Genomic DNA, 17,825 nt, shown 5'->3' with positions numbered 1-17,825 from the left:
TCTTTCACACCGTATGTAGCCAACCGTGCTACTCGGTGTGTGGGGGAAGGACAACAAACTAAACGCAAAAAGCACGATAGTAGAGAAGCAGAATAACAGGAGAAATCGTTAAATCAGATTTGGAGCTAAACATGAGCGAGAAAACGTCTGGGAGATGAAGTTATATATAGAGAGAGAGAAGCAGGGGAAGAGAAACAGAAAAAATGTGAGGTAAGAAGGTACAGATGGCGAGGAGTGCACAGTCGAGGCTGAAGTGTCAGGGAAACGAGCAAAGCGGGTGAGAGAAACTCGTGCGAGACACGAAGCGAGGGCTTTACCTTCCGGTGACTCCTCCTGCACGTATGTGCCCGTCAGGTAGCGGTGCACCAGCGCTGATTTGCCACTCGCCAGGTTTCCCAGGATCCCCTGGTGGAAGGTGCAGCACAACGAATCCGAGGTCAGAATTTACGCCAAAGTGGTCCCTTCCAGTGCTTACGTTTTCGCTGAATATTTTCCGTTGGTAGACTGTAGTAGGTGTCACGTGGCTTGTAGCCACTATCATGGCAGGGGTAGTAAATATGTAAATATTTCCAGGTAGCTGACCGAGATACATTTAAAGTCCTCTGGGTAGTTGGATAGAACATCCTCACTGAGAAAATCTATCTTAATTGACACCGATTTGAAACAGAAGCTTTAGGAAATTTGCACAAAATAAGTTGTATGTAAATAACCCCTGGTCCTGTCCACCCAATGCACGGGCACCCAAGAAAAACAATGGGGAACTGATAGAGCAATCTCAAAGGACCCAATATTCACATTCATCGTGGTTGGCGCTGCCCATGGCCACTTGCAGCTGGGTTGAAACTGAGGAGGATAGAGTTGTTGGTGTTTTTCCATCTCGACCAGCTCATCAATGTGACCTGGAGTTTGCCTTCTTTGGCAGAAGTAGGTGCAAATTTAGACCAATCCTAATCTCAACACTGTTATGATGGAATCTAATAGATAGTGCATGCACACACGCGGAAAGACAAAGATCCCTTATTTCGCACAAGTCACAGCAGCGAAGGCTGTGCATAGTGAGTGTTTCTTAAACCTTAAGCAGGATATAAGACACTGGTACGGTGAGTACTTTGCACAGCAGCCTTTGATTCTACACTGGAGATACTGAATCGCCGCACCAGGTACTTAGTTTTAGGCCGCATTCACCCAATATGGACAAAGTACCATGTGTAAGAATTTTTCACGGCCTGCCATTGAACGAGAGTCACACAGAACGCATGCTTGAAAATCGGTTACTTTTATGTAATGCAATATACATTAAGCTGAAGGCTTTGCAAAGGGCACATCCTAACCATGCTTCGTGTTATTTTTTCCCAACTGGTGACACGAAGGCCACCCCAGAGTTGGCATTCGTGGGAGGCCTTCATCCAGCAGTGGATTGACAAAATTACGTAAACTATAATTACATAATTAAATGTGAGTAAGGTGAAAGTAAGAAATTAGAATAGAGTCTGGGAAATGCTGTTCCTTTAACACAGGGGTGGGATTACAGTTGTAATTAACGACTTACACACACACAAGAACAAAAATCACAACAATACGGTGACATAATGCATCAACATCATAGTGAGAAAAAACACACACGAACACGACATGCTACGAAACAACGAGAAAGGTAAAATTAGGACAACGCAGAGTTCAAATTGTAATCATTGCTCGACGTGTAATAAGGAAATTCCCCATGAGGTATGGAATCCGGTTTGTGCGGAACATTCTGCTGGGAACAGCAGACTGTGGTGACACAAACGCGAGACAATTAACACGTACGCACTACATGAATACAATTACTGGTGAGAAAATATACAAAAGGGGCACGGCTATTTCTGGAGCAACGCATCAGCCAGCTAATAATTGCTCATAATTATTCATAACTCTGGCACACCATTTTCGGTTCACAGTTTTTTTCTTTATTCTTCGAAAAAATAAAAGTATTGGGATAGCATAAAGCCAGGACAAAGATCATACACAGCTGGTTCCCTGACGGTGCAAAAAAAAAACATTTGTATGGGAACCACTCTCTGGTGATGACCAGTGGGAGAGAACCCATATGCTGTATTTGTAGCGGAGAGCCACGGGGAAGGTCTGGCCCTCGGGCAGACTTCGAGAGAGCAGCATGCGCACGCTTCGGCACGTGGGGGGGGGGGGGGGGATGGGCCGTGCTCTCGTACAGGTTTATAAGAAGACAATGCCAGGTCTGCTATTGCATTGATTACATTTTACCCAATTATTCAATAGACCTGCCCTGGCATCAATCACCGCAAAAACACACGGTACCACCACTGACATGAAAACAAATCTCTGATTTGACAATTTCATTATTCTTTTCAAAATCTTATATATATAGTTATTTCAAAATTTTATATATATTTTTATAACAAGCATAACACTTTATACAACCTCCACATAGGTTTAATTTGCCAATAAAATAGGTTTTCGCCTCTCTTTATTTATTTTGTTTCTATATTTTTATTTCACGTCTCTTTGCTGCGCATGTGTCGATGCGTAACGGGTTTGTGGGAAGTGTTTTGGCCCGGAGACGTCTTCACGAACCACCAGAGAGGCCACTGACAAAATTCATGTCTGGAGCCGATCCACACGACTCATCAGCAAAAGGGGCAGGGCACAGCGCAACCCAACACTGGCCCCTCAACGAATTGTCAAACCGCATCACGGGCAGAGAGAGAGAGAAGTGGGCATTGTAGGCGAGAAAAATGATTTCACGTCGCAATCAGCGGACGTACGTTTTAATTCCTACAGCTACAAGAGCCTAATTTTGGAAAGACCGCCAGTGCGGTCGCACCAGCCCAGCACGAGCGCGCACACTTCCCTGCTCAACATCCGTGGGTGTCCCTAATACGATGGAAACGATGCTTACCGTCCTAAATTTTACCCGCGTTGGGAAATCGTGCACATAATTATCAAAGTGCGGCAGGAGCCAATATCGCGCCGCCCTTTCTGCGAGCGATGTAGTTGCACAACAAAGGTTGCCGCGCCTACGATAGTAGCGCTAACAAGCGAACAGAACGGAGAGGAGCACGCTGCTGCCTCAAACGCACTTTCTAATGAAGCCTGCACCTCTACCCCTGTGCCGATATCAAAGGGAAGCGACGCCCTCACGCACACCGGCCCCACGCGCTACATTTGCAAAAAAGGTACAAACGCACTCTCCAATGGTTATTTAAAGTAATCTGCCCCCCCCCCCCCCTTCTAACATACACCGAGCAGTGCTCATGCCAGTTGGTGGGCCTGAGCCAGTGGTGGAGGCTTCACTTTCCACTCCATCCATCAAGCGGCCAAACTCGGTAGTTAATACCAATGAAGTTGTAATATTTTATAAAGCTTCATCATCTTCAGCCATGGCCAATCCACTGCTGGATGAAAGCCCCCCCCCCCCCCAAGCCACCACCACCTCTCATGATCCTTCATTGCAATAACTACAAAGCCCCGTATATATTACATAAAAAAACACTAACATACAGCAAATAGTGTGCGGACAATACAAGACTGTGGAGAACATATCTGCGGTTGGGTCACAAATTTGTCTTCTGCCATGAATAATTGCAGCTGAAAATAGAGTGGAGAGCCCAGTTATGGAATGTGTGATAAACCGGTTTTCCAGAACTGAAAACGCTTTGTCCATTTAAAAGCCACATTTGTTCATGCGTAACCCATAGTAGCAATTATATCCGTGAACACTGGAGAAAGTGACACAGATCCTGTTTAAGCTACCAATCAACAATTGAATTACAGTTCCGGCATAGAAGTGGTATATGGGAAGTGCCGCGGAGCAATGTATTTAATGGCACTGCCAGTCATTACAAGATAAACATTTAATCATAAAAATGTTGGGCCCTTTTGTATCGTATGATGGGCACTGTTCTGTCTCACGGCAGGAGTTTTGCCGCACGGCAGATGGGGTGCGGGGGCGTATGTACACGGGAATTTCCTGTGTTTGATGCTAATTTTTGTCACATGACCAGGAAGTTACGATTTTAGATTTCCACTGAACCACGCGGGCGTCGGCCATTACACAGATAAGTCAAGATGGCAGCACACATCGCGTCTCAGTGAAGCCAGACGCAGTTGTCCATCGTGGGACTTTGAGAAGCATTGTCTGTAAGTTTGTTTATATTTTTATAATATTGGCAATGCTGTTGTAATGTTGGAATGACCGTTATAGTGATGTAAATGCCTTTATGGTGCCGTTAAGTTGTTGTGGTAAATACGAGGCCTAGTTAGCAACGAAGCCTGCAACTTTTCTTATTGTGGATGTTACTTGTGATTTAGTAGGTCGAGTCAGACTTGTGCCCAGGTGGCTATGTTGCGATCCTGAGAGCAAAGATGACGAAGTATCTCATCCACAGTTTAGTGTTATGTGTAATGCTGTACATTTGGGGTGCAGTGGGATGAATACACAATGTGCCTTTATGCAACGCACCGGCTCGTGCTCTTGTGTAGTTGTTCAGTGGTAATGTAGGGGCCTGGTCCATCCAGGATCTATTGTTATCTAAGACAATGTTCTGATGCTGTGGTGTTCATTGTATTGGTGTTTCCAGGTTATAACAGATGCTGTATCTGTGTTTTCTCACCAGTTTTACCTTGTTAAAATCAATAAATGACGATTGGAGTTGGACGTTCATCCTGGCTCCGAGGGTTTATTGAACGCAAGGTTATCTACTCGACTAGCGGTGCAACGCAGCGCACAGCGAGGCTGAGATAGGCACACTGTGAGCTGTAGTTACAGATTAAGGGCTTAGGCATGTTTCTTAAAAAGTTGATTCATTGATGGGTTCAAATGGTTCGATGGGAAGACTAGATGTACAAATGACATTAAATAAAAATACTCCCCGGTTCATTCCGACATGAGCTGAAAGCCAAACGTAAGGGACCTCCACTGGCCATCGGACTAACTCAAGGCTCGAGTACGAAACAAATTATTCCACTACGGCAATACAATTACCAGACGATTTTGCAGAAACTGATATAAAAAATTATGCTTTTACGTAAATTATATCGTTATTACTAACATAAAATAATTTCACGACACTTTAATTAAGCGAATGTTGGCATTTTATGAATAAATTTCAACAGGCACATCAGAATGACACCGAGTTGTACTGGAAGAATAAAGCTGTCCAACAAGCAAATATAGGTCAATGAGTGGTTTTTAAAAAAAACGAAGAATTAGAATGATTGACTAACAGCAAGCAAGGTACTCATTTCCCATTGCTCCTCTACGTACCAAGAACATAGGAAACACAGAACACTTACCACTTTGAGCTCTGGTACAGATCTGCTGAGGGTCCACTCCTGGCTGTTTACAAATGAGTCTGCAGGACATAAACACATTGCACACACGGCACACCGCATGCAGAACACACACACCACACGGCACACCGCACAGGACACACACACACCACACGGCACACCACACAAAGCGCAGGACACACACACACCACACCGCACAGAGCACGCAGAACACACACACACCACACGGCACACCACACACCGCACAGAGCGCAGGACACACACACACCACACGGCACACCACACACCGCACAGAGCACGCAGAAAACACACAAAACAGCACACACACACAACTCATATTAATACACTTGGTACATTCATACTGGCCGTATTCAATTTAAATGTTAATGAAATATTAAAGTTGCACATTTTAACTTTTTTTTTCAAAACAGAGAATGCATAGCTTTAAAGTTGTTGAAATGAAACGGTATGAACTTTATCTGCAATTTTTTGAGATTTAGCCAACATTTTATGCGTCCTAAAATTGTGTAGTGACATCGCGGGATGTCACTGTGTGATGCCGGCCCTCAAGAGGCACGGCGTGCGGTGTACAGACATCGTGGGCACCGCTTGGATGTGGGTGCAGTACCGGCCGTGAAGGGGCTCGGTGAGCGCTGACTGACAGTGCTGAGTGGCACCACGCTCGGCGTGCAGTGCCGACCCCTAAAGGATAGGGTATGGGAGTGCCAGCTATGGAAATGGGGTTACTATAGGCCGTGGCACTCTGGCTGACCCCAGAGGACACGTGACTGGTCAAGTCTACAGAGGGCCCCCAGGTGGGGGCTAGGGGTGGTCACGTGTCAGGGTCGAGATCCTGCTCCAGGATTCTAGAAGGTGGTCGTGGCCAAGGGCGGAGCCAGCCACGTCGCAGAGGATATAAGCCACCGGGTCCCCCAGAGGGACCGACTGCTGTTGTTCATCCTGAATAAATGTACGTTCTTCGTTCTACGTCCTACAGAGTCTCCAACACGTGGACCTGCACCCAAGCTGTGGTCCAGTCCATTGTAGCGAGTTACGGTGTAATTAGCAGAGGTGTGGACTCGAGTCATGTGACTTGGACTCGAGTCAGACTCGAGTCATGAATTTGATGACTTGCGACTCGACTTGGACTTGCATAACAATGACTTTGTCCCACCTATGAGATGTGGACTCGAGTCATGTGACTTGGACTCGAGTCATGAATTTGATGACTTGCGACTCGACTTGGACTTGCATAACAATGACTTTGTCCCACCTCTGGTAATTAGTGTAGTTAGCCTGGTGGTCACCACCATAGGTTGTTATTCTGTTAAGGGGCAGTTACCCCGTGTGTTGGTATTAATAAATGTGTTGCCTCCAAGGAGTACGTCTGCGGCTCAGTTGAACTCACTACAATTGTATGCAGAAATAAACTGGACAACGCAGTTCACGATATTGTAGAGAAAAGTTGTTCTTGTCAAAGCTGTCTGTGCCCACGGTGTACATATTGGGAATGGATAGAAATGCATTAAGGTTTTTAAGATACTGGCAATACATTTGCTACATCTCCGTAGTACATTCAGAACGCATGCGAATTTTCATAAAAATGACTCAGGACCCACCCAACGGTGAATATTAGATACAAAGACTGAGAACAAAGACTGAATACAGAAAATTAAATCCATTACTTAAACTCTAAAGACTGGCAAGAGTGCAGGGTGAATGACGACGTGGCGACTTCCGCTCGTTGGTTTTGATTTTGTGGAGTCAAAGCACCCGCTGCTCTGCGAGTGTTTATGTGACCACACAGCACCCTGGCTCTGGGAGGCTCAGCTGGGCTCCACTCTAATGCCCGGATTTATCACCATTACTCACGCAAATTTGGCAACTCCGCAACCGCTGGGCCGCTGGGACAGGACAAAAAGGTCACGCTGTCTTACACTGCTGGCCACAATAATGGCACAACAGAGACGCCAGCCTCGGATCCCTCCCCCAAGTCTAGCCGTGGCCGGAATGAAAAATTAGTCTTTTGCTGGGACGGTCCACTAAGGGAGGGCAGCTTGCTCCTATCAGCTGTGTTCACGAGCAAACGTGACAGCACATGAGGCATGACCGGTGACACAGGGCAATAAACAACAACAATCAAGACGGGACTCAAGGGAACTCTTCCCTGTGACACCGACCCCATGGTCAGTGGGCCACTGTTAAAGGCCAATATTTTGGTTTCGGGAAGAAAAAAATTGCACAGTGCAAAGGCATTCATCTTCAAACTAAAATATAGTCAAAAGCCAAATTGTCCGATACACAAATGAGCATTAGGCGGTGCTCAGCTTTGTTTATTATCTTTAGACGATTACGGAAATTCCATATTCCTTTGGTGGAAACCAGTCACCCAAAAGGAAACCTTTATAACTGTCCACAATATACTGTATCGACCACTGAGGAATCACGGGTTGAAGTCCGTATATCAAGATAAATGCCATCATTATGCACACACAAGCACACATTTGTCAAGTATTGTGTAAAGACATTTTTTTTCTTTACAATATTCCCGGAGTTACTAAGTCACAAACAACTCTAGCATGCAATTCTAAGTCTGCAACCATAAAGGTCCCCGAGACAATACTGTCGACGCACAAAAGCCTCGTCTGCACCTTATGGATTTATAGGCACAATCAGTGATAGCGCACCAGACGTAAATCAATATTTATCAGGATTGCGGAAACGTGCCATGGAAAATAATGAGCGAGGCAAGAACCATATAGGGAGACGCAGGACTGTCCTGAGTTTGCGCGAGTCCATTTACAGTAATGCTCTCGGAGAAAGACGCGCATTCCTGATGAACTATGTCCAGCCCCCACAGCCAGAAAGAAGTAAGCGGCTCTCGCTTGGCCAAGACGCCCCATAGCGGCCCCCGTATAGCACGCGCACTGGCATGCGCTATGGCACGTGGCCGTGCCAGATCGAGGAAAATATTAAACGTGAGTCAATTTTCAAGAGGGCCCTGCCTGCTTGGCAAGTGCTCTTTTTTTTACATTTCATCACGTGGGAGGAAACCAGTGTAGCTGGACAAGACTGACGCACACGACGCAAGACTATTCAAACTCTGCACGTAAAAGTCAGAAGCCTACTTACTGTACTGCCCCAAACAGGCCCCTGAAGGTGAATGTGTGTCACACATGAAAATTCGTGTAAAACGATTTGCTCTGCTGGTATAGAAATTGCAAATAAACCCTTTAGTATGTAGGAGGTAAAAACCCCTGATCTGAAAAATGTATACCTTAACCTAAACACGTGCACAGACACACTTAAATCACCCGCACGCCTTAAAGATTTTTATTTGGGGCATGGGTCGTCAGTGACGCAAAGTAAAGTCAAGGTCCACCTGTGGTAAATACAAAAGGCGCATTATGTAACCTTGTGGTTTAGATTCATGTGGGTTTGTTTGAGAGATTGGCAAACGAAAAGCGTAACTTCAGTGAACTTGGCACAGGGAAGCCGACGAAATTTCAATTGGCACCAGTTATTTGCCACAGACGGAAAGTGATTTGCATTCCTGCTTGCTGGAGTCACGAGACAGCAGAGCAAGGTCGAGCAAAACCATCACGACGCTGGGGCCCTCGAGACGAAAATATTGGCAGACTACGACCGGCGTGTAATTCTCCGGTCAGAATACGTGACACGCAAAGGAGGAATGGGAACTGATGTGGCCCGTAAAGCCAAAGGCACACAGTATTATGAATGTGTTGAAGCCAATAATTGAGGTGAGATAATATCCCCTTTCTTGATGGTGTTAAGTACAGCTGCATGTTTGCTGATTGACATGAAAACGCACTGCGCTGCAAGAAAGTTTCCGCACTGTTAAGGCTGCCCAAACAAGGTTTGCTGAAAAGTTGGCCCATATTTACTCATTAAGGAAAACCCAGAGCAGCAGTTAAACAAGACAAGGGTGAATTTCCACTATTTGTTGAGCCAAATTGGTGATGCAGGAATCGATTCTGGGGGGCTGGACGAGGTCGGTAATGATTGACCCACACAGATGGATACCACCATCACTCCTGATGCACCCTGTGACATCAGCGGATGCTTTTCTTCTCCTGGGCGACGTGCCTATGAATTGAGAAACTCCATATTGAGCAACTTGCTCTCTGTCAGATGCATCACATTGAAGACTGGCCACTCGATGCCACACCAGCGATCCGTGGTATTGCGGCTTCCTTCGAGCAACGTCCCAAGAAGAAATATGCAGCTTTGTTGGCGGTCTTCGCTTTAGGAGCCCTCGATTAGGCACCCATGACTTGTGCAGCAAAAACTCTTCATTTATCCTCACCCAAATTACAATTCCGTGCTTCTCAATGCATTGCGAATGTCAACTTGTGAATATGCTACATCTCCAGGCTCTAATGAGGATGGAATTTCATCCTTTACCATCATGATTAAAATAGCATAACCACGACAATGACCATTGTATAAATCATGGCCACAGCAGAGTTCCCTGTACTCTTGTTCTCAAATTGTCTATTTTTTTTTACCACCGATTCCCAGGCCATCACTCAATTGTGAGATGCAAGTCATCCTCCCTTTCTTGTTTGTGATGAGATCTCACTGCCCAAACAAACACACAGAGGCCGCAGCTGACGATGGAATTCGGGGAGATGTCCCCCGTTCGCCATCAGTCATTTCACAAATTGTCACGTCGTGTCGCCGTGGTCCGTCGCGAGATTGGACACAAACATGTTCAGTCTTATCTTCATGAATGCCAGAAAATGAGGCTTAACAAGCTGAGAAAAGAATGACATTGGTGGTTGACATTAATTTTTCGTTGTTCTCAGCGGTAGACACAAAGACTGTGCGTACAGTCCCCGCGTGCAGCTCCCTCGCTATGTCTGGGCGGCGGCGGGGGGGGGGGTGCTTCGGTGGCCCACGAAATAAAAACTGCAGACCTAGACACGAATGCGCCGTGTGTACACAACAGAAGCAACGGAACATTAATAAAGTGGCAGGACGGAGGAGCCGTGGCAGCCCTTTGCCGTACCTGCACGGCAAGGCCGTAGCCATGGAGTCAACATTGGGGGGGACAAAATCTTCCAGGGGATCTAGGGGATCTGGGGGTTCCCCCCCCCCGCCCAGAAAAAAATCTACATTTGAAAACGAATTTCCTGCCTAAAATATAAAAAAATGCACTAACACATGGGATGGACTTTTATTTAGTTTTTACAATAATGTCTAATAGTGTATTGTATTACATTGCTCTGTTTTTTTTTACATTTTCTTGTTTCATTATATGTCATGGCAGAGATTTTGGATTCATAAAGTACAACCATAACCACAATAATATGAACAGAAATCTATTCCTTTTTTACATGAAGACAAGTCCAGATATTGTGGCCAAGGTTTAGCAAATTGTTGTTTTTATTTCTACATATTTACAAGTAAATTGGGAGTTTGCTCTGCTCTGCTCTCCGATCTTCTCCCCTCCAGCCCTCTCTCCTCTGGTCCTATATTCTCCTCTCTTCTCTGGTCATCTTTTCTCCTCTCCCCTGCTCTGCAGTCACATCTGCTCCTTTCCTCTGCTCTCCTCTCCTCTCCAGGCAATGACGAGTGTTTTGATGTATTCAGTAACCACTGCCACCCTTCCTCTTGCTCATGATGACACTCACTGTGAATGAAAGCTGACTGTGATAAAACTGCTTGCACTTTAATCAAAGAAACACTAATAACACTGGTAAAAAAAAAAACATTTTTTTTCTGGCCTGGACTTTTGCGGCTGCTTTAGACTAATTTCAGGGTGCTGATTCCAAATCTGATCTCAGATTTGCTCTATCACATCTCATTTTTATGCTATCGGCATACCCCATTTTCATTGATTTTACCCGAAATTATCTCTGTCACTTATGATTGCTAGTTGTTGCGAGTCAGTGACTGCTTTAGTGTTAAAATATGGTGCTGTATTTTTAGGATAGTGTGTTTATAATATCATTTTATGTAGATATCCACATTTATTTAATATTTTTCTTCTGCAGTTTTTATTGAAAATGCAATATTTGATATCTCAAAAACCTGATGTGATAGACAGATTTGGAATCAGCACCCCAAAATTACCTTAAAACCGTTGGCATACCTTATGCCAGAAAAAGTGTGTTGACCAGTGTAATGCTATTTATGAGAATAGGTTTTCCCCTTTTTTCTGGCAACAAAACAGGTGTTAAGATACTCTTTGCTTCTTTCGGTAGAGTCACGTAGATTGAAAAATAACTAATAGATTACGACGTTTCGATCGCAACACAAGCAATAATCGTCTCCAGGTGAAAAAAATACAGCAGGCGGACTGCTCAGGCAGGAAGAAATGTAGCGAGATGGAACAAGGTGAAAGAGAGACAAAAAAAAAGATCAAACTTAGCAAACTTAGAAATGTAATGCAACGGGGAGGATTTCCACACAACTCAGACATGACTTCAACCAAGAAGATGAATACAAATTTACCAATCTTTGGAAGGACGTTGATCAACCAGGTAAAGTGTTAACTGTTGTGTTGGCCGACTATCTGAGTTGACCAGGACTTTACGTGAAGGAATGACACAAATGCACACGTTTTCTCATTGAAAATAGGTACATTTCAAAATATCACTGTCCTGGTCACAAAAGCAAAGTTTGTGGGGAATAATAGCCATTTTCTGCACTTTTGAGGCATAAGCAATTGGAAAATAACACTTACTACCCAGGAACAAAAAATAATTATTTTTTGTTACACAGTGCAATAATTGGCGGCACCATGCCGCTAGCGGGTAGGGCCCCCATCCCCTCCCCCCCCGCGAGACCAAGCGTGGCACATCAGGAAACCCGCGTGCATCGCACTCTCGCGAAATGATCGCCGCTCATTTACCGCTGTGTTTCAGGCCTGGTGCAAAGCCGTGGAGATATATACGCAGAGCAACAGCCGTCATTGTACGATGGGCAAGTCACTCCCCCCATCCTCCGGTTGAATAATCTGCAATGTCGCCGCAGCGAGTCGAAACGTTGGCACTCCTCTGTAGCGTCACATAGTGCCATTTCTGGAGATGGCAGCGTGACAGGAACTTGCCTGCGTACCGAGAGCCTGATTGTGGCGTGGCATTCAAGTCGATTGGCGAATATTGCGGCGATGCGTTCATTCCGCACGGAAGTCATGTAACCGTCAGTTGCCACATCGATCTGTCGCCGCACACTTACTTTAACCGACGCTCACCGAGGCGCCGAGCTATAACGATCGCCGCTATGGAACGAGGGGGCACTTGGAAATAATAATCCTGTTGACGCCCTGCGTCGCTTTGTGAAAATCAGCACAAGTGTGCGAGGCTTAAAAACATATGTTTGAAAATCTGATATAATTCACACGTGTTTCTTGAAAACATTTTTGGGGTCTTCTATCTACAATGTTATTCCTGCGGTGCTATCGGCATCATCTCACGAGACAAATAATCCCTTTGGAAATCACGCAGAGCAGAGATTTTCGCCCAAACTCATGTTAGAAAAAGCACACGGGGTTGGACTTCTTTCGACCCATGTCGGTTTCACCTATGCTTTCAAGTTCTGCGGTTGTCATTCTCTGTGTTCTTCTCCCACTGAGGTTACTTTTCTGTCGGAACCATAATTCTAGAAAGTAATACATTCCACACATGTCCTCAATGTCATATATAAATGAACTCTTCCTATACACGTAAAAAATATATGTATTCATTTGTCCAGCAGACCCTCAATGAGTGTCTGTTGTACCATGCTCAGCATATTTAGCAGATTTCACGTGGAAAGTAGACGGAGCGCTCACATAAAACGTGTGCACACAAGGAATCCAAATACACCAGCGACTTGCCTTGTCTACTACCTCCTGCCACGTACCACAGTGCCACTGTAAGAGGATGTCTCACGCACCTATGTTGCAGATCAGGCATCAACCCCTCCTCCATGTGTGTGGATCCCAGGCCCCAGGTGAATGTATCTCTGGGGAGATGGCATTTCATGGTGGCATGGCAAATTTGCATCGCCTCGCCTTCGCGCATTTCCCCTCTGCTCAGGAGGGATAAGGAGGCGGATTTGGATGTATTTATTCGGCGCTGAAATCCACAGCATTTAAAAATGCCTTACAAAACACAAAAGCCACGAAAAGTATACAACCTCATGAGCACAGAAATGGTAAAGATAGAGGGGATGGTGCATAAATAATGAGGAAAGGACATGACAGAAGAAGGGAAAATATCTCCGACTCACGCATGCACTCGAGGGTGTAACAACCACCGTGGGCATGAGCATCAGCAGAGCTTCCCAGGCAAAGTCCAAAAACACGAGGGAACGGAGGTGTCGGCTTAGTCCACTGTTCCAAGAATTCACTCGATCTCCGCCACCCATTCTTACACTGCCACCAACTCACAACCCCTCAGTTTAGAATCCAGAAAATCACCACAACCCATCCCTAGCAACATATACTCGCTGCCCATTCGCCTATTTCCACCTTGCAGTAAATTGCGATTGGTACAGAGCGCTTTCAAACGTACATGCTTTGTCACGTGCGTAGCGAATGGACGATGAATCAAGATCTCTTTCTGTGGTCACTCCCAGGGCAATTTCACACTAGGCTCCACATTTCAACGCCGTTTTTAACCTTGCGGTAGCACAAGTGGACACGCCAAATCGGCTCACGTTGCACGGTGAGACGATGGCCCATGCGTTTTCCTGCTGCCCTAAATAGTCGTCCGCGGGGGAAATGTGTCAGGGAACGTGGCTGTTCTTTGCGGTCTGGTGTCTGTCCAATATGCGTCAGTGGCAAGGGCATTGGCGTGTGTGGGTGAGAGACAACATGCTCGCTTATCACTGAATGCGTCCCATCTTGACAATCAGTCGGTTGGGCCTCGTCAAGGAAAGCTCTGCCCACAGCCACTCTAATCATTATAGAACCTGGCTGCGACCACTTAAATGTGTTGCTCCTGGAAATAACATTAATATTGGTGCTGGATAACAAGAACCACTTGTGCATTAATGTATGTATACTATGAGCAAGGCTTTTTACACCAAGCAACGATCATGCCCTTTCCTCACTCGGGAGTAAATCATATTTATAAAAAATGTAAGTTCCAAAAAACGTGTTATATTTGTTAATCTTCATATTCACCCATCCGTAAATTGAAAGTCGTGTCTGAGCAGCACCGTCAATATGAAGCATTTGCATCACAGTTACAAGCTGAAGAAAGGAAAATTTTCGATTCAGAAACCTGAGTAAGTGCTGCATCACCTGCAGAGACCGCAGCTGCAGAAGCAATCACAGACGCATGCTGACACTGACACAGGCACTGCCGCCACACAGACAAGTACCCCACGTGCTAATCGCCGGAAAATATGCCTGGCGGGCCAGAGTCATTCCGACCGTTCCACAGGACGTCAAGAGACTGTGTGATGTGTTATTTCCGGGCAGCTCACGGAGGCCGCATGGATGCGCCAAAAGCCCTCTCTGCAAGCCTAGGGTCATTCCTTTTCATTAGCGTCAAGTGTTAAGGTTGGAAAATGTTAAATTATGGAACCATTATGCTGGTACCTGAATGTCAATATTACAGCACAATATTATATGTTTCCGTCATCGAAGCGCCTTGCGATAAATTGCAAATTCATGTCAAATGCTACCGACCACATCAGAAGGGCAAATATTTCCTTTCATGGCACTCAGAGCGACTGACATCTGCCAAACAATTTCAGAAAATATGCCATAATTTGTGCCTACTGCAGTAAATATTACACCTGGCACACGCAGAGAGACAGACAAAAACGCACTGCAAAGCATACAGTTTAGTTTATAAAAACCACTGTAAAAATGGTCGATATTGGTTCACATACATTTAAATGAGATGAGGTAGAGAGACTTGGGAATTACACCTGCTGACAGAAAAAAAAACCCTGCGCCTGCTAACATAATCTTCGGGAACGGTTTCATTTCCCCTGCATAATGTGACCCAAACCACATGTCACAAAAAGTACAGTTAATGACACACACTGCTAACACCTCAGCAGTGACGTACATATAGCACGAGTGGTTTACACCCGACGGATGCGCGGATTGAAAGTTGTGGAGCAGTCGAGCCACGCTTTAATTACCAGCGAGCTCTAACAAGCGCAAGGCTCGCTGATGATTACAAACTAACAGAGGTGGGACAAAGTCATTGTTATGCAAGTCCAAGTCGAGTCGCAAGTCATCAAATTCATGACTCGAGTCTGACTCGAGTCCAAGTCACATGACTCGAGTCCACATCTCATAGGTGGGACAAAGTCATTGTTATGCAAGTCCAAGTCGAGTCGCAAGTCATCAAATTCATGACTCGAGTCTGACTCGAGTCCAAGTCACATGACTCGAGTCCACACCTCTGCAAACTAAACATTTTTTTTGTATTTTACCAAGTAAGGCCCACTGAGCTATATAGCTCTTGTTCAGAAGCTAAACGAAGTGGCTTATTACGTGGAAATCTAGAGCAGCTAAATACTATAAACGCATGTTGATTCTAAATGTAGAGGACCCAGAGAAAAATCCACGTCACCACGGGGAGAACATGCAAACTCCAAATATACAGACGTCAGGATCGCGATTAAACCCACAACCTCCTGCATACCAGGTTAAGTAGTTAACATCTCAACGATGACGTGCGAAGCACCTCAACACTAAGGGCGATTTGAGGCGCGCGTTTGTTGTGCTGTCTGCACGCGTTCGTGCTGCAGCCGGAGGGCGCACGAGCCTGCGTATAAACCGTATCCATGGTTCGGACGTACACACGCTCCCATCTACATTTCACTTGAGTGGAGTTGACGTGGAAAGTGCGCACATGCACTGCCTGTTCTTGGTAACGAGTAGCCGTAATCCCCTTGGTGTGAGCTGTTTACCTAAACAAGTGACCTGATGGTTTAATTTGGGTGAGGAGTAGGAGGAGGCTGATCGGCTGGGTGAGGAGGCACGCATTTCCATGGAAAGTCACACCAGCACGGTGACGACATACGAATTAGCAAGTATCGTGGATAATAAACAACGGGTGTATTTAATATATGTGTAACCCATGAAATGGAAATAAATTACATGTTATAGAAGTTGATGATGAGACACGTAAAATTGATTTTAAAAAATCTAATTGACATTTTAATCATGCAATTATAGCACAACAATTTAATATGTAATAATGTTTAACATTTTAATAGTGTTTTTCGCCCCAGAGTTTATATATCAGGCACTTTTTAAAAATGCCTTTGGATTTGTTTGTTTGCCAAATGTCTTTGGGAAGTTACTTAAGCACTGCGTTCTCGTATTGACCCCCTACTCCCCCAGATCTCACTCACAAATTAGACTTCTTGTCAAATAAAAAAAAGTCCGACTACCTCACCGAGACTCAAAAAGCTCCAATAGTGAACAAAAGAGAAATAAATCAAATCGACAACTCCTTGCTATTAAACTCAGTATTGACATTTTGCACTGGTGCCCATAATGGCGCCGACAGGCCACGGGACAGACAAATTGTGCCGTCGCCAGCCATCATTCCATAACAGGGGATACAATCGAGCAGCGCACGTCATGTCACCCATCACACAGCACCACCCCCTCCACAACCGTGAACCGCTACTCGCACTCGCTAATTATTCTGGCACGGACAGAGTGAGTGCTAGCGCGGAGTTTCAGCCAGCGGCTGCGAATGAAAGGGCTGGCTCTGGCCAGACACCAGGTCACGCACTGCTGCGCCCCAAGAAAGGCTCTCCTTCAGATCGCATATTTAACATCGCTTGAAAGAAAACGACCTTCCCCGTAGTCTTTCATGTTTCCCTTGCATTCTGTTTGCTCAAGAGCCTATACACCGCATACATTTCACGCAACAAATACTCCAAAACGCGGCGACACACAGGCATGTGTTTCATTAAAACCCTAAAGCTTGTTTGGTTTGGGGTTTTTGCCGTATTCATTTTTCGTTCTTTAAATATATTTTTCATACAAAAAAAGGATCTAGCGGGGAATACAAAAGCTTTCTTTAATGTCGCGGTTTGTGGACACATGGTACACTTTCAAGTGGACCCGTGGAGCCCATTTTTTCACTTCAGCGCCACCAAAAGTGTACCCACGTCAGGGCTGAAGCTAAATGACAAACATCCATCACAGTGATGGAAGGCAAGGCCCCCCAAACAACTTTAATTACCTGGCTGTCCTCTCCACAGGGACCACAGAGAAATGGAGCACAGCAGTGCAGAGAACAAAAGGAGGAATCCGAAGACAGCGCTGTCATCAGATTTTGCTCCTGTTATTGTGCTGACCATGGCCACGTGCAGCAACATGCACGCAATTACATGCCATGTCCTCCGATGACATTGGATTAACGATCTCTCAGCAGCGCAGTCGTTTCACGATGCAAATTACTTTTCCACATGTAGAATTGGCCAATTGCCACATTACAAAAAAGCAGGGTGAATTTAATAACATGAAACCTAGGTAAATTTTCTACATTAAAAAAAGTCAGCACAGTAAAATACAAATG

General features: G+C 45.3%; 1 protein-coding gene across 5 annotated transcripts in view; it reads right to left on the bottom strand.

Moving 5' to 3' along the window:
• The window catches only part of LOC144931669 (arf-GAP with GTPase, ANK repeat and PH domain-containing protein 1-like), a 170,651-nt gene that overhangs the window by 60,557 nt on the left and 92,269 nt on the right, over positions 1 to 17,825 (bottom strand). For all 5 annotated transcript variants that reach the window (XM_078855828.1, XM_078855837.1, XM_078855818.1 and 2 more), the window contains exons 2-3: positions 5,311 to 5,369; positions 318 to 405 (exon numbers count right to left, since the gene is read on the bottom strand). In XM_078855828.1, the coding sequence (XP_078711954.1) occupies positions 318 to 405; positions 5,311 to 5,369 (147 nt within the window). The remainder of the gene's footprint in view (positions 1 to 317; positions 406 to 5,310; positions 5,370 to 17,825) is intronic.

This window comes from Lampetra fluviatilis, chromosome 1 (assembly GCF_964198595.1).
Source record: "Lampetra fluviatilis chromosome 1, kcLamFluv1.1, whole genome shotgun sequence".
Classification (NCBI taxonomy): domain Eukaryota; kingdom Metazoa; phylum Chordata; class Hyperoartia; order Petromyzontiformes; family Petromyzontidae; genus Lampetra; species Lampetra fluviatilis.
The sequence above is the reverse complement of the archived record's forward strand: the minus strand, read 5'-3'. Positions and strand labels throughout refer to the sequence as shown.